At 40.6% G+C, this 20,589-nt stretch overlaps 1 protein-coding gene across 13 annotated transcripts in view; it reads right to left on the bottom strand.

The window, feature by feature from the left end:
• The window catches only part of ESRRG (estrogen related receptor gamma), a 473,961-nt gene that overhangs the window by 140,654 nt on the left and 312,718 nt on the right, over positions 1-20,589 (bottom strand). For all 13 annotated transcript variants that reach the window (XM_039530377.1, XM_039530375.1, XM_039530376.1 and 10 more), the window contains 2 exons: positions 15,781-16,196; positions 1,338-1,454 (listed from right to left, as the gene is read on the bottom strand). In XM_039530377.1, coding sequence (XP_039386311.1) covers positions 1,338-1,454; positions 15,781-16,196 — 533 coding nt within the window. The remainder of the gene's footprint in view (positions 1-1,337; positions 1,455-15,780; positions 16,197-20,589) is intronic.

The following is a 20,589-nucleotide window of genomic DNA, read 5'->3' as shown; positions in this document are numbered from 1 at the left end:
ATTTGACAGGAGTTTTGCTCGAGTGAAGCTAAGGACAGCAGGATTTGGCTCACAGGATCATAGCGTCTGCCAAAGCAGTTGCACAGAACGAGGTTTATTCTTAGTAAGTCTAATCCAATAAGAATATGTCTGGAGGTGCGTGATAGGCCTAATTTTTCCATCATCTCTCTATTGCTCTATATTCTTCTTAGACATTACCAGAATGACTATGCACTGAAACCTGTTTTAAAGGACTGTCTACGGGATTTGTAAAAATCGGTCTCCAATTAAAGCTAACTATTATAAGTTATGTTCAAACAAAATTGCATTGGAAATGTATGGAGATATTTTAACGTGGTTGCTTAATGCTGAGGATTACCGGTAGAATGCAACTGTTAGAACAGATTTCACTGTCTTTATTTTAAATTGTTATCTAGTGCAGAAGTCAATGAAATCATTGTATTTTCTGTTACTCTCTCTTGATGGTTACAATGCAATCAAAATTCAGTGAATAAAATCTATGCATAAAAAATGACATCCTCAAACATCGACAATAGAGAGAATGGTAGGGTTTCTGGCATGTAAAGAATGTATTTTTTTCTGTAGCTTAGGGCCCAAGTCTCCCTGGGCTATGGTAGTTTTATATTGATGTTACTGGGGTATATTAAGCCCTGGGCCTGTCAGGATGGTTTCTTGGAGATGTTTTCCTACATTTACCAGTGCTTCAGTGCCTTGATTTGGAAAAAGAGATGTAGCTAATGCATCCAATAAAATTAAAAAAAGCTTTAAAGACAGGGGTGAGAGCTTGTGTGCACGCTTAACATTCAGGGTCTGATTCTCTTTGTCCTTACCCCAGATTTTGCACTAGGGTAGCTTCATTGACTTCAGTGGAGTTACTTTTGGTTTACACCAGCATACCGTGAGAGGAGAAGCAACCCCTTCACTTTTCCTGGTGATATCAATAATCAGTACAATGTGGAAACAGAAAATCATAGAATGTAGTTGTACCAGTAACAGTGAAGAGTAAGACAGAGAACACAGGCTTGAAACGTCACAAGGTAACAATCTTATGGAAACAGATAGGGTTTTTTGTGATGATTATTCTACTAGCAGCCCATTGAAACAGATGGAACATTAGGGCGTACCTGATATATTCCACACCAGAGAAGATGTATACCTGGAATCTTCAGCAAACAGTCAAGGAGTTAAAAACAGACTGTCATGAAGGGCCTGGATCTACTGAGGTTTCTTTCCGCAATAGGTGGTCAAAACACTTACCATCTCTCTTCTTTCCTGATTGACCTGCAATTGTTACATGTATTTGTCGACAAGATACGTATTGACTAGATCAGCCTTACCTTCTTTCAGCATGCCAACTTTTAGACACTTCATGAAGCGGCAGGCTTGGCAGGACTTGCGTCTGCGCTTTGTGATTTCACATTCATTTGTTGCTGGGCAGCTGTATTCTATGTTACCTGTGGTACAGATTTCAGAAAAAAGAAACCACTGAGAAATGTTAACTGACAAATACCATCACTATATGACCAGAAATCATAACATTCCTAGTGTATTTCATTCAGGATAATACAAGCATGCAATTAAAAGTAATTGTTACTGGCTGGCCAGAGGAAATGGCTTTGAGATTAAATTAAAACAAACAAACAAACAAACAAAAAAAGCCCAGCTAAATTCAGGCCCTATTTGACTTTTTTTGCTCAGACGGCTGTACACAAAAAGCGCAAAAGCTTCATTCATATGGGCCTGTATCCTGATACAACCATATCCCCAAGCAGATTCCTTCATGTAGATTATTCCTGCGACGGGCAGCAGTAATCTGTGGAAGCTGGGTCACAAAGCTGGGTCCCTGATCCAAGAACTCCCAACCAGAATGCCTCCTCCATGCCTGGGCCATAGAAGATCTTCAGAATGTGAACTGTGTTGGGTTTGGAGAAGTGCAGAATGAGACATAACAATTGTACCTTTCTTATCTGCCTCTCTTCTGTAGACATATGAGGAAGAGGTGGCCTCTAGTGCTTTATTTTGGCTGTTAGGAGGTGACCGTTGGAATTAAAAGCATTCTTAAGACTACACTGTGACTTCAGGCCAAAGCCTGCAGTAGACAGCAGTCCGGCAGCTCAACCTTCTCCCTCCAGACTGGGGGCACAATGTCCCTAAAAGGGCAGGGCTGCACAGGCACAATCACACCTGTTGAAGGCCACAGAATACACTTCCCACTATTCTAGGCCAGTTCTGTTATCCGTGTCATTGCCTCCTCCCTCTCCCACCCACTTTTGGGGCTTCTAAGGGGGCAGAGCAGTGTTTCATCTTTGTTTTACACAACACTGAGCATACTGTTTGTGCTCAACAAACAAACAGATACACATGAAATAAATACTGTTAAAAATTACACCAAAATTTCCCCATCTTTGTAAGTATCTGAGTCCAAATGAGGGAAAGTTTTGTCATACTTTGTCCCAATGCTATATCTCTTTTCATAAAAGGCTTCTGCTATATGTCTCTCTAACCGTGCATCCTATTGTTCACCACTCTATTCAATAGGACAGAGTCTGTGGTAGTCAGTAGTTTTGCAAAGAAACTGACTTTTAAATAAAGCATCTTCCCCCATCAGCCCTGTCACATCTTGCTTTAAAGGTATTTCGTTACTTTCTAACCCTTTCCCCTGTGATTAAGTGCATTAGTATCTTAATGAAAATGCATTCTGTTTATTGCCCTCTTGGGAAGCGAGGGGTCATCACACCACATGAATAAATTGTCATCAGAGACAGTCCGAGCATAATTGCAATTTTGCTGCTCCATGTTTGTTGCACTCAGGGTCTGTCAAAATCCCCTGAAACATGCGCAGATTCTAGTAATTAGCATAGAGTCTGCCTGGGACCACAGCATTGATGAAATATTTCAGAGTTAATCACACTTTGTAAACACTGATTTATATTGACTACCTTTCTCCAGACTGATGTCTCCTCATTAAATATCACATTAGTGGATTGCAGGATAGCACAAAGACTCAAATGCTCAGCAACTGCTAATTCAACAGGAAGTATTACTTAAACCACTTATATCTATTGAAAATTGGTTAAGTATTTATGATAGAGAGGTCTGCACGGTGCAACATATGCAAGATAAACCCATCAGAAATCTCTCACTAAATTAGCATTGTAACTTAATGCATTTATGCCAATAAAACTGACATACTTTGCACAACCTTTTCAGGGCTGTGCAGGCTTCGGTCATTTAGAACATTATTGCGTAGTTGAATTAGCAATGCTTGCAAAAAGGCAGGGAATCCGGACATGTCTGACCACTACAGGATCTGTTGGCACAGCTTACAGAATATACCCTCTGGTTCCTTCCATAGCTTCCAAACAGAAAGCTCCCTAATAAATGTGGTTAGAGAGTCTGCCTGTACAGTAAATTAGGAAAGAGATGCTCTCCAGATGACCTCTGCTTTATACTAGATAATGGAGGTGGTAAAGAATATTTTTGAGATATGTGGGGGGGCGACAGCAAGACTATCCCAAAATCCACACATTCCTTTCTCATGCTGCATTATACTCCCTCAGTGAGATAACATGGGCACGTACCAATATATGCATTCAAATGACTTTATAAACTTCAATTAAAACTCACCACACCACGGTAAAGGGAAACAGAAGCTGAGAGGCGATATGATTTACCCAAGGTCACAGAAGAAGCTAGGAACAGATGCAGGACAAGGACTCAGAAATTCTGGGTCAGGGTTCTGTGCTCACACCACTAAACCATGCCTCTCTTTGTCAAGCACCTAGTTTTCCAGATTCACCCCTTGCTGGGTCCTTGTATGAAGGTGTAGACGTAGATGCAGACACAAAAAGGTTGGGTTCAGAACTAGGATATGGTAAAAAATGGAGTAGTTTTCCACAGCATGAAGTTCAAACCCATCACCCTGAAAGTTTCAGACCTATCCAACACTATTGGAGACAAGACTGGGTGGAAGAGGAGAGGTAAAACCTGGTGCAAATGGCTGTTGGGTGACATGATAGGCAATTGATTGTCTAGAAATTTTGATTTTCTAGATGGTGGTTAAATAGGGTTATATTTTGCCATTATTTCAATCATTAGATCCCAGTAATTTGGTTGGATGGTTAAGATTTCCGTATCCATTTAGGCCCTTTTGCTTTAATAACTCATTTTCTATATCATAGGACTGATTCTGATCTTAATTTTACTGCTGCAAATCTGGAGTACCTCCAATTAAGTCAATGGAGAAACACTACCCTGGATTTATTTTGGTGTAACTAAGATCAGAACCTTGCATGGCTCCACAAGAATTGTGTGGCCCACATTTTAGCAACAGTAAGCAATATTTTAAAATGTGACCAGTGTGTGAAATTTATTCACTGGAATCAAAAAGTCTCTGTTCAACAGATGGGCTGCAGTAGTCTTCTGAATGCCTACATGCATAGATCTACACCTATTTCTACTAGTGAACTGTCCTTGAAAATCCTCCTTGAATTTTTTTGTTGTTCTATAAGTGAAAGTACATTATTGCTAAAATGTGCTGTCCCAAGCACTCACTAACGTTATTACATCTATTTTGGTATCAGTTCAAATTTATTGCACCCTGTAGGTCATAAGGTCTCTTGTATTCACTTGTTTTTCTTCAATGCACTAAAAACTGCAAAAAAGAGTCAATAATTTATTCAGCAAGCACTCAGGCATCTACCAGTAGATGGTTAAGCTAGACACTTATTGAGGGGGTTGCACACATGTATTAACGGTTTCTAGATCTGCCTTGAAATTTCAGTGAGAAGATGATGTTAGAAAGATACATTACCATTTTCTTATCTAGAATTGCTAAACAATGCTAGAGGGTGAATCGGGCAGCTACTAATGGCATAACTTGAGTTTGCCCAGTTCTGTCAATAGTTGGAGAGGTAGCTGTTTTATACAAGGAACAAAATCAACATGGCAGCTCAGGGTTTTTACACTGGGCTGACAAGAATGATAGAGCAATTTATAATATCTCCTGGCTGGTTTTCAGAAAGGACTGGGCTCTGATTACTTATTTTAAAGTCTTTTGTACAATTAGTTTGCAGGCAATATAATTTTCTCACTTACTCCTTAATAGAATCTTGCAGCTAGCTGGCTGATAGAATAACAGGGTATATGTAAAACTCCTGCCTGAAGTGCCAGTGGATAATCTGTATATTCCTTTCAGTAGCTTAATGGACTTTCACAGTTTGGCAGTTAAAGGGCTGAATAATGTAAATTAGTATGACGTTTCAAAATAAAAATATATGTCAAATTCTCACTCCCCACACATATTGCTCCGCATTGTTATAATGCATTGGGATTTATGTCAATGCTGAGTTCCTTTTCTTTCCATATAGACACAGAATATTTTATATTAAAGCATCTGCTTATTTTGCTAATGATTTTAATTTTATTAGCTGTGCCAAAAGGCATGAAAATATAAATGACACAAAGGGCATTAAAAGCAAGATTTACTGTTTAAAAAAAAGAGAGAACTACTTTGAAATAATAGCATCTGTGCTTGAGTTAGCAATTAGAGTGTTAAAACATACAGTACATAATCTGCAGTCTGCTTTTAAATGCCCCAAATCATAAAATCTCTTCATGTGGCTCAAATTATGCATGGATAAGGGCATCATATTTTCATGTTACACAGATAAAAATGGCCCAAAATACCCTAAGGTTTTTAAGGTCTCCTGTGTGATGTATGGGGCTCCAAGATGAGTTTGATAATTAGTAAAACATATTTTGTGGGGGGAAAGGGTGCTTTCTCAGTCACTGGGAGTGATTGGGCACTGCTGAGGTCCTGGGGACCGTTTTGGCAACTGGTTGGTGGGTGGGGGAAGACATGGATTAACATGTTTGGACCTTCATCAAAGTTCAGGGCATAGAGGGCCACAGCAGAAAAGAAGGTAGAGTGCTGACAAAGACAGATCCATTAAAAGTGCAGGGTCATATGCAATGACCCCCTAGCACATGTGATCCTCAAAGATGAAAAGTAACCTCATGAATATCAGTAGTGGGAAGATGGCTTTGGAAAAAGACTCAAAACTGTGGGATGAGGCAAAGGAGGGGGGTTATGAAACAGGGATTTTCTGGAAATACTAGAATACTTGATACAAACATAATAATACTTAACCTTTGTATAGCACTCTTCATCAGTACATATCAAAGTGCATTAACCCCCTTTTTACAGATGCTAGAATTGAGGGACAGAGAAGTGAGGCGGCTGACCCAAAGGCAGACAGCCAGTCAGTGACAGAAAGGGACTTAAAACCCAGGTCCTCCTGGCCCCCATTTTAGCGCTGTAGCCACTGGACCACCCTAGATCTCAAAGAAAAAAAGGATGAAAGAATCAAGATGAGCACTAAGAAAGATACGCAGAGCATATTTCAGACTGGTCTAAAAGGAGGCAGGGCAGAAATATATAAAGACAAAAATTAATCCAAAGCACAGGCAAACCCCACTGGTTTATTCATGGAAAGACAGATCACTCAGCCAGAGATGTAGTGTACACACGTCTTCTTCTATAAGTAGTACAGGCAAGTCTCATCTTAGGCGGGGGTTCCATTCCGCGGTTAGCGCGTAAAGCGAAAACTGCGTATAGTCAAAATTACATTGAGTTAAATGGCGGGCGGAATCACCCGCATTACAGGTACAGTATTAAACTTGTTATTTTTCTCTTTTTTTTTTGTTTTTGCCAACCGCGTAAAGCTGAAATTGTGCATGTTAAATGCATGTAAGATGTGACAGACCTGTAATAGTTAGCCACCATTTTGCTGTATTTCTTCAACAGCCACAAAATGGTGGGACACGGGAACTGAACTAGTAGCCATATTCCATATCTATGTCATCCTTTACACCTGAGATTAGGTACATCCTTCCCAAATATCACTGTATCCAACTGATCACTTATTTTGTCCTTTTTGCTGAAAATGTATTTTTCAAAGTAAAAAAAATATACTCAAACAAACTGAGAGAAATATATTATGTACTTTTTGGCAAAATAATATTAATTGGTTAAAATTTAAAGATCATAAAACTTGTCAGGTATTGGGGAAAACATTTGTATAACCAAAAGTACTTCCCCCTTTTAACTCTCAACTGCACAAATTCTGTTTCATTTCTCCAGATGCCATGGTTTATGAATCTCAGAGGCAGCAAACAATGCAGTACATACAGCCTGAAGCCAGTTGCTCCAATAAATGCTTTGAGGCCTGCTCAGATCTCCATGCATTTGAAATTACGCATATAAGCCCCAGTTGAGGAAAGCACTTACCCACATGTTTAATTTTAAGCATACCATTGTGACATTGACTATTAATTAAAGTTAGGTATGTGCTTAAATCCTTCACTGAATCGAACCCATAATTCCCTATGCAACAAGATGGGGGAAAAAATCTCACACAGAGTTTTATTCCCCTCAGTCACACCTGAAGCAATACTCAAAGCATTTGAAGGTGTAATACTCAAGGCATTAGAGTACTGCTGCAGACTGGAAAGGAAAGAATAAAGGGGTTCAGGAAATCTAACAACAGATGTAAAAGAAGATCCAGGTTGAGAGAGAAGAGGAAAATCTGTTTGGAAGGAAGAATAGTCCACCTACAGGCAAGAAAGCAGAGGCAATTCTAAAGGCATAAGAGGTAACAATTCTATTGAGTGGGAAAGTAGAGTCAATAATGAGGAGTGAAAACTGAGCAGAATAAAATGAGGGGATCTAATCCAGGGAGTGGCTTGGTCTCAAACTGATTAGAACCATCTAATGTACCCTTCTGACATGTCCTTTCTACTTACATTAAAAAAGCATTCCTACTGTATGAACTATTTGTTCCTGCAGAATTCTGAAACCTAAACTCTTTTTAAAGATTTGGATCAGTTTGGAGAAATGCTTTCTTCATCCTTAATAGGACCCCCCTACATTGGCTGATACCCAATTAAAAATATCATTGGATTCCTTCTTCAAGACAGTCTCTCCTAGGCTGGCTGCCATCTTCAAAACTTGCCCACACTTTTCTGTGGACTCTGTAATCCAGGAAAGCCCTTGAAGACAGCAGCTAGCCATGATTACAACAAAGATAGCGGGGAGGGGAGGACCTGCCTGGGAATCAGTGACCAAAAAGAAGCATAGAAAGGCAGTGAGGGGAATGCTAGTCACAGGATCCCGACTATGAGAGAGAGTGGATTAGACTATGGTGCTCAGACACCATGGTGATGAGCATGGTATAAGGATCTGAATAGAACAGAATACTTTCAGAGAATCTGAGGGAAGGAGGGCACTATAAAAGTACCAGGTTGACTTAGGAACAGGGCAGGGGAAGAAGGCCTCAACTGGGTTAGAAAATACATCAGAATTTTTGACACCTTAACAAAACTGAACTGAGGAACCAAATAAGATTTGTTCAGAGGTTAAGGTCTGAATTCTTCATGCACATAGAACTGGAAGTCAAAGTGTCTACTTGCATGACTAAAAAAAAAAAAATACTCACAGGAGTAAGGTTTTGAAAGATTGAACCCAAGTATGAAGTTTTAAGTTTAACTCCAACTGACAAATTCTTAAGGGGGCCTCAACCAGGCCTCTTACTGTGCACTTCTAATGTTGTAGTTAGAGGTCTAAATTCTGTCATGCCTCATCTGTAGCTGATTAAGCCGACAAATGATGTGTCCACATTTTTTCACCCAGCTGACCACAATAACAAAATTGCGCATGCACAATTAGATATTGTTCTATAATTTTGGCTCTAAAGGTCTTCAGTTTTAAAGTCTCTAAAACCACTTAAACATAATAGTAGAGTTTCCTGGGCTGTTAAAAATGAAAAACAAAAAGAGTGGCTGATTTTGAAACATCTATACTCAACCTCAAAACATTTAGCCAAGGGATCCAGCCTACAGCATGTGACCCTCACTAAATTTCCATTTAAAAAGGAGCCAGTATTGTGTTGTAGAAGAACTAACAAAATGTTCAAAACTTGAAAAATATTCTTTTCAAACTTTTTGTAGCACCAGTAATAAACAACATACATGCAGATTTGAGAAGAAAATGTAAAGATATTGTTCAGTGTCATATTACATGAAATGATGGGTTCAGCTACCTAATTTTACTTTAAACAAGTATCCAACATCACAAAGACCACAACAACTGGCACTATGGGACTGATACCTCCTAGATGTGCCAAGTGTCGTTGACTCCCACTAGAGTCAACTTACCTGTCTTCAGTGGGAAATGAGTGCACTCAGGCCATCTCAAGATGTGTTCTGAACCTTACTGAATCATGACTTCCTTGGCAGTCATACCATAGATGTCTAAGGAGCATGGAGGCTGAAAACTTGAAGTTTTCATTAAACTAAACAAATGAAGGGCCAGATTTTCAGCCTTCAGGTAGGTGCATAGGTCCAGGGCTGGGCCTCTGAATATGACAGTTTTCTCTCAAAGCTAGTGATGTTCTATCCAGGTTAGTGTTGAAATACATTGATAGGAAAGTGTAGAGAAGCTTGCACTTCTCCTGCCTTGTTGCTGGTCCATGGATACACAGAGAACTTCAGCTCCAGGGTTGTCAATCTGGCAACTTTCACCAGCAATAAAAATTAACTTTAGAAAATGTATAGACAGATATTTAAAAAAATGATAATCATGTGCTGGCTAAGACCTCGTGTGCCTAGTTTAATCTATACTGCGTTTTACAGGTGAGTCAAACACCTTCAGAAATTCAAGTTCATAACACAAATGGAGAACTAGCCCTAATTATAATGGCACCGGTTGGTGCCACTGTACTTAGAACTATTAATTGGTCTCTTCCTTTTCCAGTGATTCTGATGGGTTTTAAACAGCAGCCAGAAACAGTCCTCATTCCCATTTTCAGCTAAACTAAATGCAGCATATAATTTACAATGCCGTAAAGGAAGCAGGGATAGTAAAAATGATAGAAGCATCACTACATTTTTAAATTTCTCTCTGGTTCCCAGATTTTAGCATGTTTATATTTTACTGTCTCGTCTTGTTTTGCTGCCACAGTTGTGCAGTTACATGATGATGGGATGAAGGGATGTACAGGAAGGGAATTAAAATACTTTCTCAATAGTTTCACTGCTTGCTTAAATATTCTTTGAAAGAAATGCTGATGCAAAGACTTTTACTTATATAAGGAAGGTGAATGAATTAAATCAGGTAATGCTGGATTCAGGTAACAGTGTTAGGTTCACTGGCGGGCTGCCATTTTTGCACTAAAGCCAAGATCCATGGCTCGGTGATGCTCAAAAGTAAGCACCAAAATTCCTAGCTCTCACCTCTACCATTTTATAAAAATCACAATCTCGATTAAGATACTGGAAAACAATGAAGTCTTATTTAATCTGTTTTCATTTCCTCAAGAAAACGTTATGTGGACATTACAGATGGAGTCAGCTGAGCAGTGTGTAAATTAACCTTTGGAAGCCACTTTGGTCACATGCTACCCAGAACCAAACTTTATGTCACCCATTTTAAATGTCACCATATCTGAATTTACATAAGTAGCTGTATCTTTCCTGATTACCTCGCTGATTAAAAAAAAGTTTACTGTAAAGCATTCATAGATTTGCAGAGCAAATTGGCTCAGCAATGTGTAAACATGGCACTCAAAAGAGGGTTGAAAAACCTGATCGTTAAAGTAAAAACAACTTTGAATAACTAAAGAGGTCAACCCAAGGTGTCTGGCTTATAGCTTGAACAAGGTTTGACATGTACTTTAGGAACTATACTACTGCAGATCTGTGGAGCTGAAAGGTCTTCGATAATCAACATGAAATGAGACAGAAGTCTCAGTCCAGTTCCTAATGGAAAGATGTCCACAAGGCAATGATGATGACCACGTTGGAATGCTTCTTGGCTGCCTTAGATGGACAAGGATTGGACAGGGTTAAGGCTCATAAATGAGATAGTGATTAAAAGACAGTAGGGACTCAATAGCTATGTTTTACCTATCTATGCATTAATAGAAGACTGCAGTCTCCAGTGCTGTCCATCCAACACCTTTAATGAAAAATAAATTTTAAAAATACCCTAGAATCTGGAAACATGACAATTGTGACTCCAAAATATTTACACTTTTGTAGCTTTTTCCCATTGGTCAAGGATTAATTTTACACCACAGATCTTCCCACCAGGCTGCTGCCTCAAGCAGTTGTGTTTTTTCTTGTTGTATTTTCATGCTAGGTTGAAGATGACAATCATCTGGGAGATGGGGGAGGAGGGTTAATCAATTTAGAGAAAAAAAATACACTTGAACCTTTCAAAGCCCATGGACCCCATCCGGTTCCCACGGAAACCAACAGGACCTCTGTGCCTGTAACTTAGTAAAAGTTTCACCCAAAGAGATGCCAGAGCAACTATATATTATTAAATGCAACGATGTGTAACTTGAAGTAGTACAACAAAATATGAGTCAGGAAATTTAAATTTAATGTTGGGACACCAAGAATAATTTGGCAACATTTGGCATATGTAGTAATTTCTATTCAGATTTGTGTCTTGTTAAATGGTTTTTTGATATTTTTGTTGCTAAATGTTAATTACAAAATATACAGGGTGTGCAACTCTGTCAGAGGCGCAGCACAAGGCCTATGCCACTACCTGAAGGCTGAAAATGTGTCCCTTTATTTATTTATTTATTTTAATGAAAGGTGTGTTTTCAAGATACCACAGAATGCATCAAAAACTGCAGAGAGACCCTACAAAAAAAAATCAACGGACCTGTGACTAGTCTAACACTTGCTATTTTCTAGTGTCCCTGAAGTTAAGCCAATTTGGCGGTGGATTTGGCTGTGTGCATGTATTTCTGAGACATTTGCAGTCACCCCTCGTGTAAATTATCCAAGAAGCAACCTCAGAGCAGCAACCCTGTAAGTGCTCGGCTGAGCAGAGAGAACATCCAGTTCTCCCTTCCTTTATGTGATGTCAGATGGGGAGTGGGGGTGTATGTGTGTTCAGAACTTCATTTAATTCTACTCAGGCTATAAGCAAATGGTCATTGTGTACAGTCAACTGTGTTTTTTCAATCAATCATATAATTATTTAGTTTAAAATATTTTCCAGAAACAGTTTCTACCTCTCATCAAGAATTATTTCCACACATTTTTTTTCAAAATTCAACTGGTTTTGGATTATCTGCCTGAAAAACTCAAAAAGGGACTCAGGAAAGATCCCCCCGACCCCGCAATCTTATAAAGCACACACACAAAGACTAATTACAGCTTCCTCAAATTTAAGAACAAAATTAGCTCAGACTGAGAACAAGTATGGAATGTTTCAAACTGAAAACGAAAAATTTGAGCAAACCGTTATTGTCTGAAAGCAAGGAGCTGTCACTTTTGTTACTAGTGAAACTGTCCTTTAACAATTCATATTAAAGTGAAATTCACCTACTCGGGGCTGATCCAGCTCCACTGAAGGCAATGGAAAGTGAATCAGGCTGTAAGTGAGCATAATGCTCACCTTCAACCTAACTTTATCAAGCTCAGCCTTGCTTCCATTGTAGTCAATGGGAGTGTTGTCAGTGATGTCAATGAGGAGCTGCATTGTGCTTTGCAGCCTGAGCTAATTTAATAGTTTATGAATGATAACTTGGAAAGGTTTGAGAAGTGAAACATGGTCTTTTTTTCACTGAAATCTATGATTAATTTCCCATCAGAATTGAAATATTAACATTTGAAAGGAGCAATTCTTTCATTTGAGATAAGCAATTTTTATATATTCAGTCCTAGTAGTTGGTTCTTCAAGCACCCCTGTTTTCTATTCTATATTTATGTTCCTCTTTCTGCACATCTGTTTTCTTATTTATGCTTATTCAATTATCAACTAATTTTTTTAAACAGATGGAGAAGGAGGCGAAGTGTGATATGTACCACAAAAGTGAAATTATACAGTGAGAAATTGCCTTTAGGAATATTAGGGATAAATTCTGCCCTTTGTATCAAACGACTGCCAAAGAAATCAAGGGAGCCATTCATACATGTTCAAAGGTAAAATGTGCCCCTAGAATTATAAAGAGTACCCTTGCCTTAGTTACTTTAGTTCATCTATAATATCCTAGGGAGTTGACCCACTAAAGTGCTCAACTTCCATTATCTTGAACGGGATTTGGAAGCACTCATCACTTTGTTGGCTTGGACTTTTAGTCAATAACTTGAATGAAGGAGCTGCTTTGTCATATGAAGGTGGCCCCTTTCTAGCCCTACTTTGAATTCCTTTATTACTGTGCCATTCAATGCCTTTATTTACACCCTTGAATTTTGTGTCTTTATATTACTGTGCAGTGATACGTGCTGATGCAGCTAGTGCTGTATCCCTACTGAAAGCTTTTGCATAGCTGCCAGTTATAACTCGAGCTAGGTGGACATGTCCAGAGAGCTAATTTGTCTGTGACTTATGCTTCAGGACCCAGAACCTTGATGTCTTTGGTGTGGTGTAAAACTGAAGTCAAGGCTTTACTGAGTTAAAGATTTAGTGGTATTTTTTATTAATGATAAATCTAAAATATTTGTATATCTGTTTTGTAGGTTAGTGATTGCATGGTAATCGAACAGCAGTTCTTTATTAAAGCCATGTTAATTGAAGTTTAACAGCTACATAATATCTGCTCCTCCATTGTATAAACTGTTGAGCTTTGCTGATAACGTTCTTGAAGGTCAAAGGAAATTATTTAACTCAAAAGGTTTGATTACGAAGCCGAGATCTGAGGTCAGCATGCACTTTCTACATGTGCAATTGCCATAACTGTGCACTCAAGCTGGTTATTTAATGAACAAATGGATCTAACCACATGTATGATAACTGCCCAAAGTGCCTACAAAGTTTAGGGAATTTGGGCCTCAAATTATGAAGATCAGACCCATGACAACTGCAACCCAGTGTTTCTCTTTGGAATTTGGACTGAACAGTGGCTATTTCATTCACATCCAAAGACAGTCTTATACTAACATAGTCCCCAATGCAGTAAAGTACTTAAGCACGTGTTAACTTTAAGCATATGCTTAAGTTCCATTGACTTTAACTGAACTTTAATCACATGCTTAAGTTCTTTCCTGAACCAGGGATATATTTACTGAAGGTTGAACAAATATGCAATAATATAGGTGTTTACTCTAGGAATGTTAAACTTCCAGTAACATATTCTTAATCATTGTCTGGTATCTAGCTAGATAACAATGTCCTGTTATGCATCCAATCCAGTACTCCTCATCCAAGAAAAACGTCCAGTTGATTCTCTAGTATGAAAATGTCTCATTGGATTTCAACAGGAGTTTTGCCTGAGAGCCCAATGTTGCTGATCTACATCAGCGTTCTTTGCTCACAAGCAGGCACTTGAGAGACAAGTGGAAGCCACCACTCAGCCACATCGGGGAACGCAGTGTCTCGCATTGCTCTGCAAAAGACACCTGACCTCCAGAAGGCTTCAGAAGCAGCACATCTGGCACACCTCAGTGGGAAGGATTGCATGTTTGCAACAATGCAAAGTCTTGGGGGGAAGAGGGGAGAGGCAAAAGGGGAATTAAACAGACAAACAAAAGGGGGATTCTCAAGGCTCCTAAAGGGCTCAAGAACCACCTTCTGGGAATGGTTAAATCAAAACAACATCCATTATCTGTCCCTCAATTTTACATTAAATAATTAGTTACATATTTGAGACACTTCAGTGAAAATTTTCAAATGTAAAATGCCCGGAGTTGGGTAATTAAATCCAAATTTAAGTTGTTCAGTAAAAGTGGCCTTATTTTCAAAGGTACTGAGCCTCTGCCTCTCCCCACCAACTCCTATTGCCTTCACTGAGCATTCCAGGTATTCAGCACATCTGACAATCAAGCACCTTAAATATGGGATTTTGGTGCCTAATTTTAGGCACCCAAGCCTGACCTTAATTCAATGTGACACTAAGTTCCTGTATAATAACTACAGACCAGGCATGGCTTCACATTCTTTAAACAAAGCACCTGCAATTCTGCTTGAGATGACGATATCTAAAGCAGGACAGAAGGTTATTTGGACTCCATTGGTTCCACTGCTAGAACAATGGACATGCAAATTGTTCCATTCATACATACTTATACCAAAATATGCAGAGGCTTTGTAGTGAGCATCAGGAGCAGGTTTGTTATGTGGGCTATTAGGCAGAGACCAAAGCCTGCTAACTTACCTCACTTAGGATGTAATCTGACAGATATTTGGTGAATCTGGTTAAGGCTGGAGTAGTATCTTAGAGGTGACTAATCCACTGAAGCACACAAAACACTACAGCATTACATTTGGTTTTGTCTTTAAATGGATTATAGTTTAAAAAAATAAACTGGATTTCTCTAACAATTTAAGTGCTGCAGTGCTACAGCTCAAAGCAAGGATGTGCCACACGATGCTTATGCACAACAAGGGTATGTTGAAGGAGGCCCACTCAAGAGGTAGCCATGGCAACCTTCAGAAAACAACCAGTTTTCTTAACAGCAATTATTTATCAGTGTCCATGGGGATCTCTTATGGGAAAAAAAAATCTGAAAATGCGTAGGGTGCCAGATAGCTTGGCCTATCTTTGACAGTAAAAAGAAAAATGATTGTAGGCCCAGAATTACAGTTCTTACTCAGACAAAACTCTCACTGAAGAATGAAGGAATTTTGCATGAGTAAAATCTGTAAGACCAGATACTGTAGATATAAAGAAACAATTTATGGGAGGGAGAAAGAACAGGAGTTACACAGGGCTGTACAGTTTTACTTTGGACAAGAGAGAAGTGGTGATCAGCACTAACCTTGAATTGTCCTCTTGAAGAAAGCTTTGCAGGCCTCACATGAAGCCACCCCATAGTGGTACCCTGATGCAATGTCACCACACACCAAACACAGTCTTTTGGGCATCGAGTTCAGCATATATTCACACTTGGTCTGTGAATCTTCAGCGATGGTGCTAGAGCAGTCATCATATCGTTTCCTGATGGGTCCATTGCCCCCAAGCCCTGCAGCGGAAGGGTAGAGGGGTGGTGAGTCCAGCCCATTCTGATGTCCATTCATGGTTGAACTGTAGCTCCCGCTGGCGTCTGAAGAGCCACCAGGGCTATGGTGGTTGATGCTGTCCGTCAAAGAGGCGGGGCTTGATGGTTCCGTCTTGATATATGACGAACAGCTGGAATCAATGTGTCGATCTTTGCTTGACATTCTGCAGAGAAGCCTGCATTGTGGGAGAGGGAGGGAGGGAGAGAGAGAGAAGAATCTGTGTATTAAAGACAGCGCTCTTTAAGATTGCTCTGCAAGGGCTAGGGACCGCACATCATTCATTCATTAGTCAATACCTCTTGTTCTACATGAAGGTAATCAGCATAAGGGCATGACAGCGCTTTATCAAAGCTTCAGACAGGCAGTAAACAAAAACTTTAAAGAGACCAAACCCTTTTTTCTCCCCGTTCTTTCTGCTAGACTGCATGTCGATTTTAAACCAACTCTCTAAATTCTGAACTTGTCATCCAGTGAGTCAGGAATTCACAAACCTATTTGATTATTAGAATTTATTTCATTTGCCCCTCCCCCACTACATTTTTCCTTGCATAAATTCCACTATCGACAGAATCAAACATTTCTGAGTTTGAAATGATAAATGTTGTGCTCAGTAATTACTGTTTGTCAGCACTTTTCAATAAAGCATAACTGCATCATCTATTGATCTGACCATGTAATTGAAGAATAAGTCACCCAATTACTTTTTATTATTAAAATTTCTTTATTAGGTATCGCTATTTAGTAATGAAGTAACATCATCTCAGGATTCTAACAAATAATTAAGGTTGGACACTAGTTTCACAAAATCTAAGTGGAATGATTCATCATCTCTGGCTGCAATTACTTTTTTGCCATTATCCTCAGACTAACCAGTAATAACTATGCCAGCACCCCATATATCTACGGTTCTAGAGGAGCTGACATTTTACATTTTACTTTCTGGGTTTAAAAAAAAGGAGGAAATGGATAAAAGTTTTATCTTTCAAAGCGTGAGAGCCTTGATTGCTCTATCTCTTAATTCTTGTTTTCAGAATTGAGCATGTGAAGCAGAGACACAAGACACTTGATCTGACAAATTATCTCTCTCAAGAAAAAAAAATACCCTCTTTCCTTTTCTTTCCCGTATGTAAAGCTAACTGTCCTTTTTTGGCAGGAGGCTAGAAAAATATTTAGAAAGGTTATAATCAGATATTACCTTCCCTGTCTGTTATTGTGATTACTAAGCCACAGTGGCAATTGGTGTGCTGGGCAAAGCCTTTGTCACTCCCAGTTCACAGATGAGCAAGTCTCTGATGACTTTTTCTCAGTTGAATGCAACCACTATATAAGCCCACCCACATGCGGTTATACACTATTGTTTTGGAAACAACCACATTAAAATCAAGTGTAGTTACGTTTGTAGCAGGCAATTTGGCAGACTTAAAATAATTTCACATCAGTTTTGAGATGTTGTAGCTCTTCTCTTGCTCACATTTATGTGCCATGATAAAATTCAGATGCAGCTTTAAGCTGTGGAGCCAAATTCATCGATGTAAATCAGAATGAAATTCAGCAACTAGATTTCAGTTTATATTTACACCACAGTAATCAAGATAAGAATTTGGCCCCTCACTAGAAACATCCACTTAGAGTAAGATTTACCCTATATTCAAAGTGGGATTTAGGTGGTCATAGCCTTGGTTATTGGGGCGAATTTTACCAAAAAGAATATCAAAACCAAATTGCATGTGAATATGAAACAAACAGACTGATGAGTGGAAACTTCACTCACTACACCTAAACACTATTTTTATTTGGGATGGGGAGGGAACAAAACCATTCTGTGTCAGCACATAAACCAAGGAAATGGGAAGGTTAAATCCTTAAAAATACCTTATTGCTTTGGACCACCTGCTTGTGTTGTCCTTTTCTCAAGAACTAGTATGTGGCGGGGGGAGGAGAATCCCCTTGCCACCCTGCACTAGTGCGTGCCTTTCCTTCTGCATCTGCTGCCTTGTACCCGTCACTGTTAATGAGTGCTGTAATTAATAGATAGCTCTCTCTTGTCTCTCTACTTGCACTCTGGGCTAAGCACTTTTCTCAAGTCAACGTTTGAAAGAAAGCGGGTCGGCACTGACTTACAGCAGCTCTGCAAATTCCTTTTAATTTAGAGCACTTACACCACCACTCCACTTATTACCTTATAATTACTGGACCGCTCTCACATACATTATGATCTTAGACTAGAGTTAGAAGTTATTAGGGTACTAAAACATGGTCTCTCTCTCTCTCGTTCTGTGACACTGAATTTTATACAGCTATGATAAAAAATATCAATTAACTCTTTCACAATCTACCAACTAGAGGTCCTTTTCTTGAATACAAGTATCTGGCCTTTCTTTAGCCTTCCTTTTGTTGCAATTCCATGAATAAAATCATCACTGTTACAACCATAGGAGCACAACTATATATTCTCTAGTCTCCGCTGGTGGCACATTCTCCTCTCTGCAAGATTCCTACTGGTGAATTTGCTCTAGTTTAGGGAATAATTTATTCGAGTACAAACTCTGATGTCACCTTCCCATTCCCAGAATCATTATTTGATTACTTAATATTAAGTCAACAACTAATTAGTTGTCCAAATGCATGTTGTCTTATCTGGTGAAAAAATGGGTTTCTCCTACTATACTGTACTATACTGTCAGAACCAAAATATTCTCTCTCCTCTTCACAAGCTCAAGATCTGATCTCCAATGCAGTACAGGTTAACAGCTAGTCTGCTGGTGTTTTTGAACTGGCAGTTTCTAGTACTAATCAAAGTTTATCTGCTCTGGGCTGCAGTTTCAATAGTACACACTGGATTGATGCACAGGAGTACAGAAGTACAGTTCAAACTAACCACTGCAAGGATATAGGAAAATAGTAGCTTTCAGTGGATGAAAAGTTGCTCAACTCCCTGAAGAAGCAAACCAAAGAAAGGATATATGTATATTTGTGACATTGTCAGTGAGTGGACAACAGGTACATGTTTCATGCTGATTTTATTTCTCCATTACGGCACCACTTTGAAATGGAAGAGGCTCAAGAGCCATCTACACCAGTGGTTTTCAAACTGTGGGTCACAACTGGGTCGCGGTGGCTCTGGTCAGCACCTCTGACCGGGCTGTTAAAAGTCCTATTGGCGGTGCTGCCTGGCAGGGGCGGCTCCAGGCACCAGCACAGCAAGCGCATGCCTGGGGCGGCAAGCCACGGGGGGCAGCGTGCCGGTCGCAATGAGGGCAGCAGTCAGGCAGGCTTCGGTGGCATGCCTGCAGGAGGTCCGCCGGTCCTGCGGCTTCGGCAGCAATTTGACGGCGGGTACGCCAAAAGTGCGGGACCGGCAGATCACCCGCAGAAACACCGCCAAATCCACGTTGCCAGCAGATCGCCCGCAGGCAGGGGCGGCTCCAGGCCCCAGCACGCCAACTGCATGCTTGGGGCGGCATGCTGCGGGGGGCGCTCTGCCGGTCACCGGTAGGGCAGCAGGCGGCTCCGGTGGACCTCCCGCAGGCATGTCTGCGGAGGGTCCTGCGGGACCAACGGACCCTCCGCAGGCACGCCTGCAGGAGGTCCACCGGAGACGCCTGCCACCTTACCGGCGACCGGCTGAACGCCCCCCGCGGCATGCCGCCCTGCTTGGGGCGGCGAAATGTCTGGAGCTGCCCCTGCCCGCAGGCGTGCCGCTGAAGGCCGCCTGACTGCTGTGCTTGGGGCGGCAGAAAACATAGAGCCCCCTGCTGCCCAGCTAAGGCAGGTTAGTCCCTACTTGTTCTGACACTGCACTGCACTCTGGAAGCTCCATCTAGGAGCAGGAGTTGCTTCAGGCCGCTTCTGGGGCGCAGTGTGGTCCGTTGTGCTAGCACCCCCACTGCGCCGCTACTGGGAGCCACCTGAGGTAAGCCCTTGCCCCAACCCTGCACCCCAATCTCCTGCCCCAGCCCTGAGCCTCCTCAAACCCAGAGCCCCTTCCTGTATCCCAAATCACTCATCCCTGGCCCCAGCCCAGAGCCTGCACCCAGAGCCCTGACCCCCTTCCGCACCCCAACCCCCTGCCCCAGCCCAGAGCCCCCTTCCACACCCTGAACCTCTCATTCCTGACCCCACCCTGCAGCTCTCACCTCCACAGCCCTCATCCCTGCATCCCAACCCTCTGCCCCAGCCCTGAGCCTCTACCACATCTCAAACCCCTCATCCCCAGCTCCGCTGGTTAACAGGCATCAACAATTTTCTTCAACTGGGTCACCAAAAAAAAAGTTTGAAAACCGCTGTTCTACACCTTTGACAGGTTGGGCCACCATCAAGTCATCTCACTAAACATTTGGAATAATGCCTGAACCAATCTTAGTAAGAGTGTTGCCTCCTAATTACTACTTAGCTCATTACACTGAAGACTTCCTAGACACAATTGCATTATATTCTAAAACTACAGCTGGAGCTTAATTCTCTCTTCCTCTATGTCTCTGAAAGTCTACAGCTCTATTATTCAAGCCTGAAATATTCACAACTATCTATAAATTCAATTGTCAGCTCATGGGTTTTATTCTAGACTT

The sequence above is a fragment of the Mauremys reevesii genome, linkage group 3 (genome assembly GCF_016161935.1).
Source record: "Mauremys reevesii isolate NIE-2019 linkage group 3, ASM1616193v1, whole genome shotgun sequence".
In the NCBI taxonomy this organism is placed as follows: domain Eukaryota; kingdom Metazoa; phylum Chordata; order Testudines; family Geoemydidae; genus Mauremys; species Mauremys reevesii.
Note: the sequence above shows the minus strand (reverse complement) of the source record. Positions and strands in the feature narration are given on the sequence as shown.